Source organism: Rhinoderma darwinii, chromosome 6 (genome assembly GCF_050947455.1).
Source record: "Rhinoderma darwinii isolate aRhiDar2 chromosome 6, aRhiDar2.hap1, whole genome shotgun sequence".
Taxonomy (NCBI): domain Eukaryota; kingdom Metazoa; phylum Chordata; class Amphibia; order Anura; family Rhinodermatidae; genus Rhinoderma; species Rhinoderma darwinii.
This window is the reverse complement of record NC_134692.1, coordinates 54,826,597-54,850,642: the sequence shown is the minus strand read 5'-3', so window position 1 is coordinate 54,850,642 and position 24,046 is coordinate 54,826,597. Positions and strand designations below refer to the sequence as shown.

Genomic DNA, 24,046 nt, shown 5'->3' with positions numbered 1-24,046 from the left:
TTTCTTCATTGCTAGGCCCCCCAGTCCATGTAATGGCAAATATACATAAAAATACACAGGACGGAGGTCAGTGGATGTGGGAGATGTAGTCACATCCCTTTGGGAAGAATCTCGAGAAAAAAAACTGTAAAATCACATTGTTCCTTTTTTGCTTAAATTTAAGTAACAGATGAATAAGGGGTTGATTTAAAAATAATTTTGAAACCTACAAGTGAAATTGAAGCCTAAAACAAAGTGCTGGAAATTTCCACCCATCATATAACAAGTATCTCATACAAGAAAGATTCTCCACAAGCTGAGCTCATGCTCCAAAGCCTGGCAGCGACATTGCATCTCTGGCTGGTAAAAAAAACAAAAACATGGAACAGGATTGTTATTGATCTGGAACTATGGTCTGTAACTAACAAACCATCATCACGTCAAGACGAGCAGACCTTCCAGTGTGTGCGCTATGGTGACATTTACTATTGTGACCTTCTCTTTCGAAAAGTTACAGTAATAACGCAGAAAATACAGAAAAGTCAGAAGCACTCAAACCATACGGTAAAATCAGCTGTCAAAAGCATGTCAGCTACTCAAGGTCTGGGTAGTAGCGGTCTAAAGGAAAAATCCAACATATTGTAGTTGCTACACTGCCAAGGAGAATGGACAACAGCAAATGGTACAACGTGGCTTGTTATGACCGGCTTAAAGTGTAGCTAAAGATTTGACAAGCTTTCTGAAATGTAATAGAGACATGTCAGTAGTTTGGATTGCTGGGGGTCCGAGCACTGAGACCACCACCAATCGCTAGAACTAAGCAGCTAAAGCGTTCGTGTGAGCCCTCAGCCGATTCGTGTCTGTTCGGCTTTTTCCGGAAATAAATGTATCGGTGTACGGACTCAATAGAAAGTCTATGAGCCCGTACTCCGATACATCAGCTTTCCGGAAAAAGCCGAGCAGACACGAATCGGCTGAGGGTTCACACGAACACTTCAGCTGCTGCGTTCTAGCGATTGGTGGGAGTCTCAGTGCTCGGACCCCCACCAATCCAAACTTCTGACAAATGTGTCTTTTCTAGTCTCATGCACACAACCGTAGTATTGCGTCCACAATTTATCCGCATTTTTCTTGACCCATTCTTTTCTATGGCCCCATGCACACGACCGTGATTTACATCAGTGCAGGGACCGCAAAAACGCAGGACAAGTCATTTTATGGATGTTGTGGATCTGCGAGTCCGGATGCACAAGGGTATTTTGAGCTCCGACGGACCGCAATGGACCCATGGTTTTGCAGACCACAAAACCAATACGGTCGTGTGCATGATACCTTCAAGCTAGAATTACTTAACTCAATGCATGCGCCAACACCGGCCTCAAAGTATATTCTCAGAATTGTAGGCCAAAGTATTAAGCCCATATAGCCGGCTTTAAAAAATAAAAAGTTAAGAGAAAATCTGATGTAAATTTATCAATACAAATATTTGAAGGTCTTCATATCAGATAATAAAAGCAACAGAAAAAACACATTTATAATAATGCTTCATTATTAGTAGTGCAATTTTTTTTCTTAAAAAATAATGAGGGGAAAAAACATTGGCACAAAAAAAAACAAAAACAACAACATTTGTTCTTTTCAGATTACAAATAAGTGGACTATTACATAGGCCTAATGCGTACGAACGTTTTTTTACTAAAGGTGTCAGTGTTGCCCATAGCAATAAGATTACTGCTTTTATATTGCTTTTTTTTTTCCTCGCAGGATTGAAAATAAAAGCAGTGATCTAATTGGTTGCTATGGGTAACACGGACACTTTTTGTTAGAACATCATTTATACATAATTCCCAGAGAATATATCTGCCCCCACTAAACCATCTAGTTTGGACAAAGTCTATCCGGATAAACTCGGCAGGATTATACAGTAACTAACACACCAACAGAACGGAACTATATAGATTGCATGCATTGGCTTACAAGAAATATTGCAAGAATTAACCATGTGCTGGTAGAAGAATAGTACAGTATAATGTCCGTGGTCGATTATCCATAAGCATGGCACAAAGACCGGCTCATATGTATACAAATTGACACAAGGGGAGGGTTTCTTATAAATATTGCACAAAACGACATTTGCACCAGATTACAAATGGTACACCTTGTTTTACAGATACCCGGAAAAGTTTATTACATATGAAAGCCTCATTTCCATTGTACTACCACAAAATAAAGAAGGGATTTCCTTTCCGACATATAAATATTCCTTTTTTATGTAGAAAACCGCTATTACTAAATTCTGCTTGTGCTTTTTAGTTCGTTACAAAGTCCACGTCTTATGTAGCGATCTGTATTTTCATTAGAAGGCCCGTCATGCTCACTTCCAAGATCAAAGCCAACTGAACCCCTGCATTTCATTTCTACTGGAGCTTGCTTGGAAATTCTGGATGACTTACCTAGCGGTTTCTCCGCAGAATAATTTGCAGCATTCCGATGTATTCAAAATTGACTAATAATTGGACTTCCATAACTAAATACTGAACCAAGATGACATAAATACTAAAGTGCTCAAAAAGGTAAGAAAATCCAGGCCTATAAAATCTTTAAAAGATAAAAAAAAATTCATATCGCTTGACAATTAAGAACATTGCCTGGATTTTAGGGACAGTTTGTTATCCGACTCTTATTTTTACTTCCTCATAAAGCTCACAGATCTTAATATTTAAACTGTAAATGTCTTACATTCATTACTTTCAGCTTGTTGGAATATCCAATACTATATACACTCCCTCTTATTATTCATTAACACTTTATGTAACGTGTCTATCTTGAATTCCTCCGACACTATATAGTGGTGTTAGGCTACTACACATGCCTATCTACGGTGTTTAAGTCCTCATTTTTCTCTGCATTGGCGCAAAAAAATAGCTGTTTGAGGAGCATCACGTAGTTAAAGTCCAAAATTGACGTTAAAAAAACCAAAAAGCAAAACCGGTCACGGTAAATATTTTTTGTATGATTTCTAAAAGAAGCCCACCAGCAACCACCATTTCACCAAGTCAATATACTTCTCAAACACATACTAAATCCTTCAACTGAACCTTCCATTGTTACTCTTCTCTCCTACACAACATACTCAAACCTTCAGCTCTTTCTATCTAAAACGTGCTATAATTCCTTCTTTGCACAGCGAACATTTAACCAACACTCGTTTTGTACCCGGCTTAGTCTTCTTTTAAACTACCCATCTTTGGAGATAATGAGCAAATAGTAGGAGCAAGTCCCCCAATAATAGCAGGAAGAGACTGGTTCCTTCTTAATCCTCCCATAAGACTACTGTTTGGTGCAACAAACATGGCAGACTCTTGTCGTTTAAGCCCATTGTTTAATGCTGGCCCCTGCATTTGATCCCCTGTGCTTGGATGGCGGACAACTCTTGCGATCCCTAAACGCTTCAATCGCTCCACCAGATTCATCTTCATTTGCCCTAAATCCGTTTGACTCCGTGCAGACTTTAAGCCATACATTTCCTGTAGAAAGCTCTCGGCTGGTCTTGAAACTGCTAGGAAATTTTCAGAGGGATTTGCCCGTGGTTCAAAAGTCAGAGGGGATGGACATGGGGAATGGGAAGGAGAATTGGGTGGAGTAGAGGGGAGAATCAGATTTTGTGGACGTGAAGGCTTCTCTTGAACAACAGGGCTGTTGACTTTAGCAGATATCCCTTGTTCCTTCAGCAATTTTGTTAAATTACTGGTATTATTTATGGAGGACTCGGATCCTTTTCCAAAATATTCTCCAAGGCTCAAACGACAGGATGTGGCAGGAGAACTCACGAACGTGCTGGTTGAACAAGAGCTTCCACATCCAAAGGATGATGGGGTGTAAGAACTGATGAGAGAAAAAAAATACACAAGAAAGAGTGAGATAATGGAGAATTCTTCGCTAAAATGCACAACAGAATAGCAAATTACTCACACACCAAAAAAAAAAAAAAATAGACTACATGGAGGTCATAGGGGGGGGGGGGGTATCTTCTATGAGCTAAAACAGAGAGCAGCTAGAAAGTGTCTCACGCTGTGGCGGAGTCAGCAGAACCAGATAGTGGTCTATTTATTTCAACACATACATTTCCCTTTGCAGCAGTCACATGGCGCTTCCTTGATGCCAACTGCGTACCGCTGCATTCCATAGTGACATATTTTCTATATACCTCCAGAAGTTAGTGCCTTACCTGGGGGTAACCTGAGTGATGTCACAGGGATGAATCATCCTGCAAGTGGTGAATGTAAATGTTGAATTTGTGCTGCCCAGGCACTTTCCAGGGTTTGTGGCTGTAATTCAGACAAAACAAGGTGAGGTTATTTACACAGTACATACTAAGCTCCTAAGCACATAGAACAGAGGTCATTTTATAAGAGATTTATAAGCCACTATAGAAAGTGTGCCAGAGGTAATGTGCACAAATAAAAAACAAACATAAAACAGTTAACATAGCAAACAGGTTAGCATTATACATATGAACATATGCAGACAGCAGAAAGTCGCTCTGCCAAGCCAAAATAAGATGCAAAGACATGGAAAATGTATAACCACTAACCAGAGGAAGAGGCTGGTGCCAGGCTCATAGGTGGCAGAAATATACTTGAAGAGGATTTTGGCACATCAACATCCTCTCTTTCATGCACCTGGAAAGTTATACCTCCCTCATCATCCTCATCTTCTTTTTCGTCCTCTTCCAGGTCACACAAACGGTATTCAGCATCCTCAGGCAGCGGTTTAAAACCTTTGGTTAGTACACCAGGACGGGGATCCAAAATGGTACCCAGGTTGGGCTGTGCTAGCTGTTGCCAATGATGAAGTGTCTGGGAACCTGATGAATACATTATAATCAAGTCAATTTCTGCAAATCTAGACATACAATTAAATTCCGAAGGACAAACATGGGTTCATGAATCTAAACAAATTAATAAACACTGTAAAAGTCACAAAATAAAAAGAAGATTAATTATATAATGTAGTTCAGAAAACTTAAAGGCTATGTAAACCTTTGACATTTATTTTTTTAAATAAAAAGGTCTATCAATGTGTTTTGGAAAACTTTCTAATTACCTTTTATTAAAAATTATTTTTTACTTTAAGATACGGCTGCTTTGTATCCTGTATATAGAGCAACTGTATCTTGCGCTGAGACCTTAAACTGTCAGGTCTGCGGCAGACGGGTTTAGTGTAAGCGTGTCCTGCGTATATTATGAACTCAGATGTGATCGGTAACAGCTCGATCCTGCGTGTCAAAGATACGTAGGGACCGCTGACACATGTACCCATCAGGACAGCGGGATTGACGGTTTCAGTTGCAGCGCTAGATCCAGCTGCTCTGTATACAGGATACAAAGCAGCTGTATCTCAAAGTAGAAATTATTTTAAAAAAAAGTAATTAGAAAGTTGCACCAAACAAACGGATACACATTATAATTTTTTTTACAAAAGTTGTACATAGCCTTTAAAGCGGTCGCCCCATCTTGGACATTTATGGCATATCCATCGGATATGCCATAAATGCCCGACAGGTGCGGGTCCCAGAGGTGTGACTCGCATCTATCTCTAGAACAGGGCCGTCTGAACCCGTCCTATCTTGTCCCGTTGCTCTCTGGCCACTGTCCAACGAGGTGGCTTCCGTAATCCTAGTTATTTTTATGGCAATTTCGGAAACAGAATGGCTCGGCAGGCTTGGCTGTTCCGTACTCCCGACCACCTTGTCAGTCAGTGGCCACAGAGCAGCGGGACAAGGAAAAAAATAGGATGGAGGTCAGGGTTCCCTGTTCTAGAGATAAGTGCGGGTCCCAGAGGTGTGAAACGGACATAAATGTGCAAGTGGGAAAACCCCTTTAGGCCACCTACCTTCAAGAGGCTTGACAATCTGCAATTTCTCTGGTAGGAGACTGCGCAAGGAACTAGAGGTAGCAGAACAGTCTGTAAAATCGGAGAAATGGGTTGCCAGAGACATCACACTCCCCATTGGAGTGCTGCAGCTACTATAGTCTCTCTCATCCTCAAGGCATTTTAGTTTTCGCTCAGACTCTTCCCTGAAAAACTGCCTCTCACTTAGGAGGTTTTGGCGCCGAAGGTGGAGTCTGTGTAGTGCAGTTTCTAAACAGTCATCTAAGATTTCAGACTTTGCGTGTTCCCTGAAAAAGAAGTTAAGGTAGCTTGGTTATGTGAATTCGTCAAGAACAGAAGTAGATAAATGATGAAAGCTTCCAGTATAAGTGGTCTAAGATATTTGCAGGTCTTAAAACATCTCCAATTATCAAAGTCCTATGTACAGGAATACCTAGAGTGGTAGTAAACTAGTAACGTGGTAGTAAAGGAATTACGTAATGCTATATTCACATCTGCAAAGCTTCTATTTCTTACAGATCATGAATAGATCAAAACGGAAGCAAACAAGATCCTATTGACTATAGTGGGATCCTTCATAGCTTCCCTTTTTTTCTTTGCTGGGTTTAATAGTATAGCAGGCTATTCTATTTGGGAAGCCAAAAACAATGCTAATGGAGACTACGGATTGCATTTACCATTACGAAAAACCCTTTAAAATGAAGATAAATGGCAGATGAAAATATGGTACAGCGCTATTGAGAACAGAGCTTAAAAAGTACCTGTACAGGTTAGAAAAAAACTCAGCCAAAATGGGCAATTTATTTACCAAGAATCTGCAATAATGTAATAAGCCACAACTTATTTTAACTGGTTCCCGACCGCTGGCTGTATATTTACGGCCTGCGGTCAGGGTCCTTAAAACCCGAGCCATAGACTTTTTACGGCTCGGGTTTTAACTTGCTGCCCGCGCGATCGGGCAGCTGAATGTCGGGTCTCCGGCTGTCAGTGACTGCCGGGGACCCTGAGGAGAGGATAGAAGCAGCTTTCGCTGCTTCTGTCTTCTCTGATCACTTGTACACAGCGCTCAATGAACTCTGTATATAGGAATAGAGGCAGCGGCTGCGCCGCTGTCTCTATTGGTCCCGGTGATCATGTGACTGGTGATACGGTCCCTGGGATGCCGTTAGTGACAGACTGCTGCTTGGTCTTACTAGACCCAGCACAGCCCTATTAGTGACAATCGTCACTATGAGAGGGCTGATTTCCCCTGTAACTGGGGCTGCTGTGCAGCTCCAGTTACAGTGGAAAAGATGGTGTAAAAGAAAGAAAAAATATATATAAAGTTCCCCAAAGGTCTTTTTTGACCTTTGGGGGACAGACCATAGTAATAAAAAAAATAATAAAGTAAAGTGCAAAAAAAAATTAAATAATAAATACACATAAAATACCCACCCCAAAAAAACATGTTCCCCCCGCCAATCATTCTTGTAACGCTAGCGCTGACCCAATTACCCCAATATAGACATGTAATATATTAAAATTTACGGTAGACAATGACGATCACAAATAAAAGGTCTATTTTAGGTTAAAACTATGTTATTACCCCAAAAAAATAGCTGAAATGTAAAAAAGCTTATTTTTTTACTATTATTTTCAAACTTTATGAATAAAAATTCAAAAATCTCAAAAAAGGTGTGTATAAAAACGATAAAAAATGAAACCTGCATTGTCTACGGAAAAAACGTCGCAAAAATCACGTCGTTAGCCAAACAAATAAAAACGTTATAGCCATTTAACTAACACGTGCTAAAAATGGCTAAACGGTGTCTGGTCCTGAAGGCGCAAAATAGCCCGGTCCTGAACTGGTTAATACAACTTCGAGAGGCCAATATCTGGCGAAAAGTCCATGTTGGATTTTTTCAGACCATTATAAACAAAAGTTGTAAATGTATGTCGGGCAAACATGAAAGACCACAATATGTGAGATAGTTGTTTAAACAAAATATATTGTACAAACAAATCGGAAGACAATTATGTACGGTGGATGCCACCGGTGTATGTATGAAGCGGGTACAGCTCCATACATGAATCTGGTGGCATCCATACGCAGCGGACATCAGCTGTATATATCACAGCTGCTACCCAGCTCTAACGGCTGTTTAACCTCTTAGATGTCATGGTCAATGGTGACTGCGGCATCTAAGTCATTAAAGTTATTATATAATAAACAAAATAAAATCAATCTATCTATTGTTTTTCTGCCAATTAGCTCGCCATATATAGTGATTAGTGTTTATTGCGCAATTCCATCTAAACAGCTATTTTAAATATGCAAATAACAACGATCTGCCAATTGATATCCTATCATTAACCCCTTCCCGCAAAACGATGTGTCTGGTACGTCGTACTGCAGGGGTGGGGACGCCGTCGCATGAAGCGCGCGCCATACGCTGCGGGTGTCGGCTGTGTTCTACAGCCGACACCTGCGACAAACTGCCAGGAACAGCGATTGCGTGGTTCCTGGCTGTTTAACCCCTCAAATGCAGCGGTCGATTGCGACCGCAGCATCTGAGGCATTGAAAAGGGGGTGGCAGCCCCCTCCGACTTATCACCCCGCGCAGTGAGATCGGGGGGTGACTATGATTCATGGTAACCCAGGGGCCTAATGAAGGCCCCCAGGACTGCCTTCACTCTGCGTCTGCTAAGCCCTGCCTATGGCAGGGCTTAACAGATGCCTGTAAAAATTACAAAATACTGCAATACGTTAGTATTGCAGTGTATTGTATTAGCGATCCAATTGTGATTGGATTGCTGGTTCAAGTCCCCTAGAGGGACTAATGAAATGTGTAAAAAAAGTGAAAAAGTCTTTAGTAGTGAAAGAAAAATGTTAAAAAAAAAAACAAAAAAACACGGTGAACACCGTAAAAAACAAAAAATGAAAAACACCAACATTTGTTTTTTGGTCAACTTCGCTCCTAAAAATTATTTTCAGAAAATGTGATCAAAAAATTATATGTACCAAAAAATAATACCAATAAAAACTACAGCTCCTCCAGCAAAAAATGAGCCATCGATGAAAAAAATTAAAAAGTTATTGCTCTCAGAACGTGGCGACGCAAATATTTTTTTTTTTTTAACAAAGGTTTTCTTTAAAAGTAGTAAAATAAAAAAAACTTTTATAAATTTGGTATCACTGTAATCGTATTGAGCCACAGAATAAAGTTGTAGTTTTTATCGCATGGTAAAAGATGTAAAAACGAAACCCAAAAAACAATTGCGTTTTTTCAAATTTCAGCCTGCAAATATTTTTTTTACCAGTTTCCCAGTACATTATATGGTACTTTAAATGCTACTAATAGAAACTACAACTTCTCCTGCAAGAAAGAAGCCCTCACACTCTGAGCACGAAAAAAAATAGCTTGCAGTAAATAAAGATTTGGTCTCTCGTAACTTGTCAGGAAGGCATAGTTCAAATCCCTGGCTAAGTCCTAAGACATACGCACAATGTATCTTGCGGGCAGTGTAATCTGTCGGTGCATCTGGAGTGTTGCATTGCAACATAGTCAGATTCGAATTGAGAAACTTGGAGCGACTTTAACTCAAGGTAACTACTAAACCTATGTAAAAATGATTTTTTTTCCATGCCCATCGTGTACATAGCCTGTAAGAACAAGAGCGAACAGAAAATCTACAGGTGGAAATTTTAAGTAACAGAACACAAAACCAAACATGTATATAGTGCACATCAGCCTCTGACGGTTTGTCCCTTAATTATTAAATCAAGTATAAAATACTCCAAGAGAGACAAGTAGAACAAAAAAGTCTAAGGGCGGTGTAATGCAAAGACAATACTGGAACCATGATGGGTCTTAGCCATGATTAAGAGCACAGCCAGTGCTTGAAACGCGTAGGCTCCATTCCTTGCCATTTTTAAACCACCTTGTTATCCTCCTGGTGTTTTCCGTCACTCCGTTGGATTGTTTGTATGTCGGTATATTTTTTTCAATAAAGTGGAAACAGAGTTTCCCCCATTTATACCACACATCGCTGGACCTTTCTCTTTCTTGCTACTGGAACCTAGTGCTTGCACACTGTATATATATATATATATATATATATATATATCTATCTATCTACACATTGCAGGCAATGGCTACACTGGGTACTTTTCATTGAGAGCAGATTGTCTTCGGTGAACACTACATATAGAATTCAGAGTATATCCAATTTAATTTAACAAGAGTTCAAAGCGTATGCGGTATAAAAAAACAAAAACTGTAGGCTTCGCCACAGGACATTCTAGACTGCACAGGTTTAGTACTCCTGGAGTTTCAGTGACTTGTCTAATATTCTCGTATAAAGGTTTTGGACCTGGTATAGGTCAGATGGGCTACAAGCAGAATTGTCTCAATATTTCTGCGCAGTATTACCTAATCGTAATTGGAATGGTGTTCTGCCTCATCGGTGTTATAAGAGTAATAAGGAATACAATTTAGTAAAAGCCAAAGGCAAATCCGTCAGTGTATGAATCACGCGTTCTGTTACAGTCCACTGATTTTGGAAAGGTAAAAAAAAAAAGAAATCATAATTCCATCTTTCTAGATCTGTAGCAATTTCCTACTTACTTAAAATCCTTTTCCTTGAAATCTTCAGTTGAGCAGAGATCAGTTTTCTCCTCTTCAGCTTTTGCCCCAGATTCAAACGGCAGAGCGGTCAACACCACCCCAGAACGGTTTGATCCAGGTATCGCCAAAGGCATAGAAGATGATCGGCTGCGAAGTTCATTTGCTACTTTTACAGTATCGAACACACGCTTTGGATGCTTTCTAAAAGCAAGAGATAATAAAATAAAAAAAAGATTGACTTCCAAGTTAATAAAATAAGGAAAGGAATACACACACACACACGAAAGAAGCCTATCAGTTTACCTCTGTTCTGACAGAGGATCGATACATTAAACGGAAAGCAACGGTTCCGTTAGAATTACCATTGATTTCAATGGTAATTCTTTTGTATCAGTTGCTTTCCGTTTGTTTCCGCTCGCTAGGTTTCAGTTTTTTTGAACGGAAACAAAAGTTCTGCAGACCGCACTTTTGTTTCTGTTCAAAAAAACGGAAACCTAGCAAACAGAGACAAACAGAAAACAACTGATACAAAAGAATTACCATTGAAATCAATGGTAATTCTAACGGAACCGTTGCTTTCCGTTTAATGTATCGATCCTCTCTACCTCTGACGGAAGAGAGGTAAACCGATAGTAACAGCCGTGTGAACTTATATATATATATATATTTATTTTTATTTTTTTTTCACACATTTTGTACAGTATGTATAACAGGGTTTCTCTATCTTTAGCTACTGAAGCCTCACCAGCCAGGTCATGGTTATGTCTGGGCCTCACTATTGGTCGTAATCTGAGCCAACGTTATTAAAAATTACCTCAATTTCTGAACTCTGCAGCACATAAAAATTATTTATACCTCGTCAGTTATGTTGCTAAACCAGACAATGGCACAACAATAGAAAGGCCAGTACAGCATATAATGACTCCTGCCAGGAGAACCTTACCCATAACTGGGGGCACCTCACGAGTGAGTGACAGAAGAAAATCTAAGAGTAAAAGTGAAAAGGTTCTGATGATCTGCAGATGCAAGATTTGTAGGTGGGGGGGGGGGGGGGTAGCATATAGTTCAATAGTTATCTGTAAAATATCAACTCCCTTGGAGTTTGAATGGAGGAACGGCAGCTCGACCATTACTCCACTCAATCTCCTCCTCACTGCGGTCGTGTAAGCGAGGAGGAGCAAAGTACTAGAGATCGCTATTCTAGTGATCGATGGGGGCCCCAGCAGTCATACATTTATCAACTATCCTGTGGCTAGGTATTTATGTATTTGGTGGGAAATCCTCTTTAAGACTCGTAAGAAAGTGAAGTAAAGGGAAGTCACGGTAGGTAGAATTTATCAAGATACTGTAGATGAGAAGCTTAGACAGAAACTTGTGAAAATTGTGTTGTGTTTTCTTTCCATCACACAAATAATAAAAGCAAAATGAGAGTAAAAACAGAAAGGCGGGGAGATGGCGATTTCTGCCAACTGAAAACGGCAGCTAAACCAGATAAATATCACTGCAAGAACATCGCTGTGGTAGTAACTGACACCACAGTCTGCTGAAGAACGGTTCTCTAACCATTCGAGATCTTACTTTCGTTCTCCGAAGCTTGAATCTTCTTCCAAGCTCAGCTCTCTCCTCATGGTTCCCTCTATCTCAGCCGCTAAGGAATCCTATATAGAAACAACCATTCATTTTCTACAGCAGTTCAGAAAATGTATTTGTTCCTTGCTCAGTATTTAGCCTTACTTACCACCGGGAAGATACTGCACGACTGGGGCCGCCGCAGAAGCGCGGAGGGGCTGGCTTTACAACGCAGCATTTTTAATTCATCCTGAGCTTCGTGCAGCATTCCCTGACATTCTGCATTGCGATCCTGAATATCATGAAGCTGAAAATTTGTTTATAGAATAAATAATTAGTAAACTGCACAATAGCCATTCGGAACGCCACTGTAGAGTCTTTGTATATTTTCAATAGAAATACACACATCCTCGTCAATTAATAACTTCCATATCTGTTCCTGTGAAGCTACAAATCCACAGAATAGTGTACCTGGTAGAATATAGATTTAACCCCTATTTCCTCATAGATTGTAAGCTCTTGTGAGCAGGGTCATCACTCCTCTTGCTTGAATTATGAATTCATTTTATCACTATGTAATGTCTGATATTGTCTGCGCATGTTCCCTCCGAATTGTAAAGTGCTGTGGAATAGGTTGGCGCTAAATAGAGATTATTATTATAGATGCTAAAATCCGAGCATTTGTAAGTAATATATGCTACTAAACTGTAAAAAGTTATGTTGCTTAAAACACAAATGGTCAGATACTGGCAGACATCAGAACACTCATCAGATATAACTTACACAATAAACAATTTTAATATACTTAGAACTATTATTTATCTAATTAACACTTTAAAAACGTAATTTTAAAAAGGGGTCTTTTTTTATTGATTTCCCGATGTATACCTCTGATGGAAGGCTGTGACGTATCCCACTCTAAAGGCATACAGCGGCAACATGTCATCCATAAACACACACATATGTAAAACATTAAAAAAAACAACGTTGTTTTCCGTTTTTGTACTGTATATCTCTGCAGGGAACAGTATAGTCTACTACGCTATTCCATACGACATACCAATCCAGCAGAAGACAGAAAAAAACATGGATACGTTTGCTGCATGCAGCGCATAGGGCCAAATGCAGAGCTCGGTTGGGCGGTGAACAGAGCCTTAGGCTAGTGTCTAAATCATCTCATGGGTTGAGCGTTTAGTTCCATATAAGAATCATTGAACTAGAATTTCTTGCCATGTAAACCTTCAAACAATTTTTTTTTTTAATAAAACAACGTTTCATGGTGTGTAATGCAATTTTATTTAGTTTTTATGAATAAAATGTTTTACGTTTGAGATACAGTGCCTATGTATCCTGGATACATAAAAGCTGTATCCTGCCTAAAACCCGAATCCGTCAGGTCAGTGGGACTGGCTTCTTCGGTGATCGTGGATCCGATCCACCGGTTATCGATCACGTCTAAGTTATGAACTTAGATGTGATCGATAATAGTTGAATCGTGCATGTCCGAGACACGCAGGACCTGCTGTCACCGGAGTCGTCAATTCCGCTGAACTGACGGATTCGGGTTTCAATGCAAGATACGGCTACGATGTATTCAGGATACATAAAAGCTGCATCTCAAAAAGTCAATTTTTTTGTCTTTAATAAAAAACAAAATAAAATAAAAAGTTACATTAAACACCATGATACATTGATCATTCGGTTTACATAGACTTTAATCTTTTAACATTATAATCGTTCTGGTGATCTAAACTAGGAAGAGCGAGGGGTAGTGAAAACAGAGGGCTGCACCAATACATTTACTTTAACGTGCATCAATATGCATAAAATAAGTGTTTCTTCACTAGAATGTAAAGCATATATTTTCCCACGGTATATAGAGACAATCTTACCTCATCAGTCAGCTGCCTCTGTGCTTCTTTTGATGCCTGTAAATGAATTCTCAGCTCCTCTTTCTCTATCGCACTCTGTTAAATACAACGTAAATAAAATTTTGTAATAGTCCATAAAATATAAGCACATTTTTAGTCCAATTTATTTTTCTGTATCATCAGAAAAGGACATATCTAAAAATAATTTTTTATATTCTAAAATTATATTTTGTTGAATGTTGGTGGGGTTTTTCTTTAATTTTTTTGTATGTAATTATACAGAAAACTCGTGCACTATTCTAGTTTTCACACTGGCAACTACAGCAGTCACAATAGGCTGACGCTTACGGTTTTCTGTAGCTCACTCGTCGGCTGTTCTGTATAGATTGGGATAGAATGAGCAGTCATCTCATTATCACTAGGCTACACGCACACGACCGTTTGTATTTTGCGGCTCGTAAATAGCAGTTCCAAAAAACACAGACGGCATACAGATGGAATCCATGTGCCGTCTGTGGTTTAACGTCAAAGCCTTGAATGGATGTGACCTAAGCCCAAACACGGACAGGAATGGGACCTGCTGTAAATTTTGTGGCCCAGTCCTCACGGTCTGAGTGCTGCAGTTCCTTTCTTCAATTTCAGTCCCACAGCCCCCACATGAATCCATGAAATAGACAGTAGAGTGTATGGGGCATCAGAAATAAATGGGTCAGTGCGCTATCCGTTAAAAAAAAAATGCATGTAGCCTTAGAAGGTGGGAGATTTAACGACAGCAATATTGTAGTACTGAAGGCCAAGATAAGGAAGGAGAGTAAAGTCCCTATTACATGGGCCAATGATCAGGCAAACAAGAATTCACAGAACGCTCGTTCCCGATCATTGCCCTGTGTAAACAGTGCAAAGATCAGCTGATGAACGGGGAAAAGCTCATTCATCGGCTGATTGTATCGTTTCTGCAACACATTTCCTAGGCTGCTGACATGATAGAAATGTATGGAGGACGAGCGATTGTAGTAATGAATGTTCGTCCCCATACTAGCAAACGTTTGAGTGCCGATCAACGAGCTGTCTCACTGATCAGCGCTTGTGTAACCCTAAGGCTGGGTTCACACAACCTATTTTCAGGCGTAATGGAGGCGTTTAACGCCTCAAATTACGTCTGAAAAAACGGCTCCAATACGTCGGCAAACATCTGCCCATTACTTTCAATGGGCTTTACGATGTACTGTGCCGACGACCTGTCATTTTACGCGTCGCTGTCAAAAGACGGCGCGTAAAATTACAGCCTCGGCAAAAGAAGTGCAGGACACTTCTTGAGACGTTTTTAGAGCCGTTTTCTCAGACTCCAATGAAAACGGCTCCAAAAACGGCCGCGAAAAACACGTCTGAAAATCAGGGGCTGTTTTCCCTGGAAAACAGCTCCGTATTTTCAGACGTTTTTGGTCACTACGTGTGCACATACCCTTACACTACTCACAGATAAGGCTCTGTATGAATCTCACATTTCTCCCTGGACACTATAGTAGGGGTGCTGTACTCCATAGCTTCCTGGAGAATATCATTATCTATGACATTTCTCTGTCAATTGACTCCCATAACGCACTAAAACCCTAAATGTTTACACAGAAAATACAGAAAAGTAGTGTGTGTCTATAATATGGCCGTCCAAAAAAAAATAAAAGACTTTACTCTAATGAAAGTAAAATGAATACGAGTGACATTTCCTTTATAATGTCCTATTTCAATGAAAATCTGGAGATGAAAAAGTTCAGATACATACCTCCCTCAGCTTGTGCTGGAGATCAACAATCTGAGACAAAATAGTAGATATCTCTTCCTGGTATCCTACAATCTCCTCAGATTTATTTGATAATTCATCAGTCAATTTACCAATCTGGGCACTGGATTCTCCTGGAAAGAAATTTTTGAATATTTGTGTTTCTGCACACGCTCAGAGTCTTTCAAATGCTGCATGTTAAGCATTGAATATATGTACAAAGCTCTCAGTCCACTGTTCGAGAATTATGGTAAAGAGAAAACAGTGTTGGGCACTAAAGGATCTACGAGTATACGTCGGAGGTATATGTTGGGAGTATTCGCTGATGTATCACTCCAATGTGTGCCACTGTTTAGCTATACAGTGGCATACCTCGCACATTGGCCACAATGTTTCTTTTGGCCTCCGTTCGGTGAATGGGGGCGCTATGGCAGGTTGGCACCTCATTATCCTGCCACGTATTCCCATTTAACTTTATATAGTCAATTGTGTATTATAATTAGAAGACAACCATCCTTTTATATAAAACAGCCTTTTATTGCCACACGTTTTTTTTTTGCACTCTACTATTTTCATAAAATTGTTTGAGAAGTAGAGTGCATTTTTTTAGTTCAACCTGTATATGGACCAGCTTTAGTCTCCCATTAACCCCTTCACGACAGCCATATGGATATATACGTTGCAACTGCTGATGCCCCGTGCAGTTGTCACTTATATAAACTCTTGCAGCCTGGAACGGGGTTTAATGAGTGCAGTGCTGCTTCAGTGTAAGCATCGCTGCACTTTCATGTCTCCCGGGACTTTGAGATGCCCGGAACACCCCCCCCCCCCGCGTGTAGATAGCACCACACACAATCGCCCTGTAGATAGAGCAGACCCACCTGTAGTTAGAACTAACCCGCTTGTACATAGCGCCACCTAAGCTTCTCTAGGAATCCCCAATCAGAGCACTCTGGCCGAGGATGCCGCTCCTAGAGGGATGTACACTATGTGGGCACTGTCTACAGTGTGCATTATGGTGTTTTCAGGGGGTTGGGACAAAAAAACCCTAACAAATAAAATTAATCAATTTTTTAACGGCCATGAAAAACGGATGGCAAACGGCGGTTAACCCCTTAATGACCGGCCTATTTTGGACCTTAATGACCAAGCTATATTTTTACGTTTTTCAATCGTCGCATTCCAAGAGCTATAACCTTCTTATTTTTGCGTCGACATAGCTGTATAAGATCTTGTTTTTTGCGGGACAAGTTGCACTTTTTAATAGCACCATTTTTAGGTACATATTATTTATTGATTAACTTTTATTAACTTTTTTTTGGGGGGGAATAGAAAAAAATCTGAAATTTCGCCACTCTTTTTTGCGTCCTAAATCTACGCCGTTTACCGTGTGGTATAAATAACACAATAACTTTATTCAGCGGGTTGTTACGATTGCAACGATACCAAATTTGTGTCGTTTTTGTATGTTTTACTACTTTTACACAGTAAAAACGCTTTTTTTTCAAAATTATTTGTTTTTGTGTCTCCATATTTGAAGAGCCGTAACGTTTTTATTTTTTCGCCGATGCGGTCATATGAGGGCTTTTTTTTTTGCGGGACGACTTGTAGTTTTTATTGGTACCATTTTGGAGTAGATGCGACTTTTTGATCACTTTTTATTACATTTTTTTAAAGTCAGGATTCACAGAAAACAGCAATTTTTCCATAGTTTTATATTATTTTTTTTACGGCGTTCACCGTGCGGGTTAAATAATGTAATAGATTTATAGTTCGGGTCGTTACGGACGCGGCGATACCAAATATGTGTAACTTTTTAACTTTATTTTGTTTTTTTAATAGTAAAGCATTTTGTAAGGGGAAAAGCTGGGTTTTTCATTTTTTTTCAAATTTTTTTTAAAATTAACTTTATTCAACTTTTTTTTCACTTTTTTACTAGTCCCATTAGGGGACTATAATATGCGATTCTGCGATCGCATTTAGAATACACTGCAATACTTTTGTATTGCAGTGTATTACTGCCTGTCCGTTTAACACGGACAGGCATCTGCTAGGTCATGCCTGCGGCATGATCTAGCAGGCATTCACTCCAGGCAGCCTGGGGGCCTTTATTAGACCCCCGGCTGCCATTACAGACACTCGGCGATCGTATCGCCGGGTGTCGGTGGGGGAGAGAGGGAGCTCCCTCCCTCTCTCCAAAACCACTCAGATGCGGTGCTCGCTATTGAGCACCGCATCTGAGGGGTTAAACGTGTGAGATCGATACTAATATCGATCTCACACGGCAGAGCAGGGACGCTCCCAGCCCTCAGCTGCCTCTAGCAGCTGAGAGCAGGGAGATCTGACAGTTCCCTGCTCTGTAAACTTATTCCGATGCCGCGACGTAAAAAGTCTATGGCATCGGAATAAGGCCCGTTAGTGACCGACGTAGAAACACGATGGGCCGGTCACTAACGGGTTAAAATGGTCAGACGGCTGGGAAGTGGATTCAAATGATAAGACACACTGATGCAAAGGAGCCATGAAAATCTGACAGTTGATCCGTTGTAGATGTAATATTCAAAGCGGTTGCAAAGATAGTGTCGTTTAACCCCTTCAGGACACAGCCTGTTTTGGCCTTCAGGACGCAGCCAATTTTTTCAAATCTGATATGTTTCACTTTATGTGGTAATAACTTCGGAATGCTTTTACCTATCCAAGCGATTCTGAGATGGTTTTCTCGTGAGACATTGGACTTTATGTTACTGGCAAAATTTGCCCGATACATTAAGTATTTAATTGTGAAAAACACCAAAATTTAGCGAAAAATTGCAAAAATTAGCATTTTTCTAAATTTATATGTATCTGCTTGTAAGACAGATGGTAATACCACACAAAATTGTTGCTAATTAACATCACCCATATGTCTACTTTAGATTGGCATTGTTTTTTGAACATCCTTTTATTTTTCTATGACATCACAAGGCATAGAACTTTAGCAGCAATTTCTCACATTTTCAAGAAAATTTCAAAAGGCTATTTTTACAGGGGCCAGTTCAGTTGTGAAGTGGATTTTAGGGCCTTATATATTAGAAACCCTCGATAAGTCATCCCATTTTAAAAACTTCACCCCTCAAAGTATTCAAAACAGCATTTAGAAAGTTTCTTAACCCTTTAGATGTTTCACAGGAATTAAGGCAAAGTAGATGTGAAATTTTAAAATTTCTTTTTTTTTTGCAGAAATTAATTTTTCATCTATTTTTTTTGTAACACAAATTTTACCAGAGAAACGCAACTCAATATCTATTTCCCAGATTCTGCAGTTTTTAGAAATACCCCACATGTGGCCCTAGTGCACTTATTGACTGCAGCACCGGCCTCAGAAGCAAAGGAGCACATGGAGGATTTTGGGGCCTCCGTTTTTATTAGAAAATATTTTAGGCACCATGTCGGGTCTGAAAGGCTCTTGCGGCGCCAAAACAGTGGAAATCACCCAAAAGTTACCCCATTTCGGAAACTATACCCCTTGAGGAAATTATGTAGGGGTATAGTGAGCATTTTGACCCCGCAGGTTTTTTGGAGAAATTATTGGAAGTAGGCAGTGAAAATGAAAATCTACATTCTTTCAAAGAAAATGTAGGTTTAGCTAATTTTTTCTAATTTCCACAGGGGCTAAAAGGAGAAAATGCACCACTACATTTGTAAAGCAATTTCTCCCGAGCAAAACAGTACCCCACATGTGGTGATAAACGGTTGTTTGGACACACGGCAGGGCTTAGAAGGGGAAGAGCGACATTTGGTTTTTGCAGCTCAAATTTAGCAGGAATGGTTTGCGGAGACCACGTCGCATTTGCAAAGCCCCTAAGGGACCAAAACAGTGAAAACACCAAAAAAGTGACTCCATTTAGGAAACTACACCCCTTGAAGAATCCATCTAGGGGTGTAGTGAGCATTTTGAACCCACAGGGGTTTCATAGATTTTATTAGAATTGGGCAGTGAAGATAAAAAAAATACTTTTTTTCCAATAAGACGTAGCTTTAGCACAAAATTTGTCATTTTCTCAACAAATAAAGTAATAAAAAAAAAACAACATTTGTAAAGCAACTTCTCTGGAGTACGGCAATACCCCATTTGTGGTCATAAACTGCTGTTTGGGCACACGGCAAGGATCTGAAGAGAAGGAGCGCCATTTGGAGCACAGATTTTGCTGGATTGGTTTCTTGACACCATGTCACTATTGCAAAGCTCCTATGGTGTCAGTACAGTGGAAACTCCACAAAAGTGATTCCATTCACAAAACTACACCCCTTGAGGAATTCATCTAGGGGTGTAGTGAGCATTTTGACCCCACAGGTGTTTCATAGATTTTATTAGAATTGGGCAGTGAAAATTAAAAAAAATCCTTTTTCTTCAATAAGACGTAGTTTTAGCTGAAAATGTTTCATTTTCTCAACAAATAAATGAAAAAAAGCACCACAACACTTGTAAAGCAACTTCTCCTGTGTACTGCAATACCACATATGTGGTCATAAACTGCTGTTTGGGCACACAGTAGGGCTCAGAAGGGAAGGAGCGCCATTTGGCTTTTGGAGTACAGATTTTGCTGGATTGGTTTCTGGGCGCTATGTCGCATTTGCAAAGTCCCTGTGGGACCAAAACAGTGGATCCCCCCCAGAAGTGACCCCATTTTGGAAACTACACCCCTCAAGGTATTCACTTAGTGGTGTAGTGAGCATATTAACACCACAGGTGATTGGCAGAAATTGGTGTGCACTCGATGTTGCAGAGTGAAAATGGGATTTTTTTCTATAGATATGCCAATATGTGGTGCCCAGCTTGTGCCACTGGAGACACACACCCCAAAAATTGTTAAAAGGGTTCTCCCGGGTATGGCGATGCCATATATGTGGAAGTAAACTGCTGTTTTGGCACACTGTAGGGTTCAGAAGGGAGGTAGTTCCATTTGGCTTTTGGAGTGTGGATTTTGCTTGTAGTAGTCTTGTATTGAGTCTTACTGGTGTTTCCGTTTATAATGTGGGGGTACATGTAAGCCGGGCGGAGTATATAAGGGGCATAGTCAGGTGGTATAATAATGGGGTAAACAAAAACAATAAAATAATCCATAGATGTGTGTTACGCTGTGACACAATCCTTTCCGCACAGGCCAGTGTCGCACTGATAAATGGTGTCATTTCTTATCCCCCTTTTGGTCCATACTCCGCACCTTTGCAGTTTGAGGAATTTTGCTGAGAAGTGTTGTCCTGGTATAATACGGGCACCCTCGCTTTCAGCAGATATGTTTGGGCCCTCCCCTTCCTGGTTCCCTAATTTTAGGGGCCTTGATAATTCGCCACTTGAAACAGAAGAAATGTTTCCCTCGGGCCGGCACAACTGCATATTTTTATTTCCTGGCTTATTGGAGCCTTAACTAATTTTATTTTTTCATAGACGTAGTGGTATGACGGCTGTTTTTTTTGCGGGACGAGCTGTAGTTATTATTGGTACCATTTTGGGGTACATGCGACTTTTTGATCACATGTTATCCTTTTTTTTTTGGGAGGCAAGGTGACCAAAAAACAGCAATTCTGACATTTTTTAAATTCTTTTTATACAGCGTTCACCACGCGTTATAAATTACACGTTACCTTTATTCTGCAGGTCAGTCCGATTCCGGTGATACCTAATTTATAGAACTTTTTTATGTTTTACAACTTTTTGCACAATAAAATAACCTTTGGAAAGAGAATGGATTTTTTCTGTCGCCAAGTTGTGAGAGCCATAACGGTTTTAATTTTTTCGTTGATGGAGCTGTATGAGGGCTTATTTTTAGCGAGACGTGTTATAGTTCTTATAGGTACCATTTTTGGGTACATGCGACTTTTTGATCACTTTTTATTTCAATTTTTGGAAGACAAAGCGACCAAAAAATAGCAATTATGTCAGTATTTTTTAGTTTTTTTTTACGGCGTTCACTTTGCGGAATAAACATATTTTTATAGTTACGGTCGTTACGGTCGCAGCGATATCAAATATGTATGGCTTTATTATTTTTTTCAATAATAAATGACTTGATAAAGGAAAAAGGGCGATTGTGTTTTGTGTTATTATTTGAAACTTTTATTGTATTTTTAGAACTTTTCTTTTTACTTTTTTTACACTTTTCTTTAGTCCCACTATGGGACTTGAAGGTCCAACTGTTTGTTTGATGTTCTAATACATTGCACTACCCATGTAGTGCAATGTATTAGAACTGTCAGTTGTTCACTGACAGCAAGCCGATCAGGCTCCGCCTCCGGGCGGGGCCTAATCGGCTAACGTAATGGCAGATAGGAAGCCTTTGTTAGGCTTCCATTTGGCATAGCAATCGCCCCCCCGCAACAATCGGCCCCCGCAATCGCGTAGCGGGGTGCCGATGTTGCTATAAGAACTTAAATGCGGCGATCACTATTGACTGCCGCAATTAAGGGGTTAATCGGTTCGGATCACCGCTGTGATCCGACCCGATGTTTTCCCCCAGTACTAAGGCTGCTAGTAGCAGCCTGTACTGGGAGATGCCGGGCTGCGGGGAGCATCTGTGTGCTCTGTTAGGAGCACACGTGGATTAACGGGCTGCAGGCACAACGACCAGCTTTGCAACCCGTTAATCTACGTTGGGTGGTCGTGAAGGGGTTAAAGAGGCGCATATCAAAAACTTTAAATTTAACCTGGACACAGAGGCATTAATGACCCTTGGTCATGAAATGGTTAAACAAACGGATGTAAAACAACACCTCTTTTAGAACGGAAAGGATCCTTTTAACGTAATCCATTTTAATCCTTATTCACTGTGATTACGGTTTTTCATCATTTGTAGAACTTCCAGGTTTAGGAACATTTTTCCATTATAATTTTATGGACTGCCAAATCTAGCTCATCCAATTGATTTGCGGTACTCTACTTGCAGTCAGGGATTATATAATCCTATCATTGCTCTCTATTACATCATATGGAAACACGTTTAGTGGAAATTAAACTAATCTGGATTAATCTTTTTATGGAGTGTAAGGTTGACGTTTCTTTAACACTTACGAATTTCCTTCACACAGTCAATGACCAATTGTTGCTCTTTTTCTTCGTAAGTTATGGTTTCGGTTTTCAGATGAGAGGCCTGAAGCGGAATAGGTAAGAAATACAGACGTTTGTTAGAGAGAAGGTGAAAATGCAAACATATGTAGAGATAGTACAGCAGCCGCATGGTCTTCATATTATAGGAACACCAAATGCAGAGAACACACAAAAAATACCAATCCAACAATTCCGCTCCACTATCCGGTTTTGTTCTTCATAACTCTCTGTGAATTACTTCATGCTTTGAAGGCGAACAACTTCTTATTAAGTTTCATAGATAAAAAGCAGTTCAAATATTATTACTAACCAATTCTAGATGACTGTTATAATCAAACTAGTTGCAGAGGCGGCAGTTCTGCGGCATCAATTTTGGAAATGGCTGTGGTGTAGTATAAAATGGACCATTTTTTATTTTTTTTGGGGGGTAGGGGGTGTTATACCCCCCAAAAGCCCAGCAGACTGTACACACATCAAAGGTTTAAAATTAACAAAAAACACAAAACAAATTTAAGGAAATCTTTTTTTTTTTTTTTTGTTACTAGTAAAGAATTAAATTTCTGAAAAATACACAAAGAACACCTATTTGTCTTAAAGGGTATGTGAATCTTTTTTTTTTTCTCTTTTGGATGCACATCTCAGGTTTCACTATGTTGTAGAGCGATTTCTGTATTGCTTCTGTTAAAGGGAACCGGTCAGTGACTTTATGCTGCGCGCAGCATAAAGTATTGACAGACAAGCGGATTTCAGCGGTCTGTCACTTATGTCTGATAGTTTAGTGATTTAGGATAACTTAAATTTTGAATCTTGCAGTGTGATGTGAGTGCTGGGTGGGAGTATGGCAAAATCATAAGCTGCCGCTCCCCCTGCCCAGCGGTTAAGGGAGATAGCTGTTAATCAGCGGCAAATGGGTGGGGGAGCGATAGCTCATGAATACACTGGTCTCATTCCTCCAAGCACTCGGATCGCGCTGCAACATTAAAAATGTAAGGTTATCCTAAATCACTAATCTATTAAATATGAGTGACAAACCGCTGAAATCAGCATGTCTGTCACTACTTTATACAGCCCTCAAAGAGGACAGTACAAAGTCACTGACAAGTTCACTTTAAGGCCCGTTTTCTTTGACACTCCTGCTTACGGAGCTGCAAGTTCAGAGCTCAGTGGGCGTTCCCTGTGAAGTATACTAGCGTCTCTCTTTCTCCCTTCTTTTAATGCTTTAGCCTGTGCGTCTGTTACCTTTTTCACAATGACATGGCTGTGC

At 40.0% G+C, this 24,046-nt stretch overlaps 1 protein-coding gene across 3 annotated transcripts in view; it reads right to left on the bottom strand.

Annotated features, from left to right (window-relative positions):
- Positions 1-859: 859 nt before the first annotated feature.
- TRAK2 (trafficking kinesin protein 2) overlaps positions 860-24,046 on the bottom strand; it is a 48,703-nt gene continuing 25,516 nt past the window's right edge. For all 3 annotated transcript variants that reach the window (XM_075829766.1, XM_075829768.1, XM_075829767.1), the window contains 10 exons: positions 22,747-22,825; positions 15,702-15,832; positions 13,943-14,017; positions 12,220-12,357; positions 12,060-12,139; positions 10,482-10,682; positions 5,875-6,161; positions 4,574-4,846; positions 4,208-4,307; positions 860-3,864 (listed from right to left, as the gene is read on the bottom strand). In XM_075829766.1, coding sequence (XP_075685881.1) covers positions 3,201-3,864; positions 4,208-4,307; positions 4,574-4,846; positions 5,875-6,161; positions 10,482-10,682; positions 12,060-12,139; positions 12,220-12,357; positions 13,943-14,017; positions 15,702-15,832; positions 22,747-22,825 — 2,028 coding nt within the window. In that variant the 3' untranslated portion in view covers positions 860-3,200. The remainder of the gene's footprint in view (positions 3,865-4,207; positions 4,308-4,573; positions 4,847-5,874; positions 6,162-10,481; positions 10,683-12,059; positions 12,140-12,219; positions 12,358-13,942; positions 14,018-15,701; positions 15,833-22,746; positions 22,826-24,046) is intronic.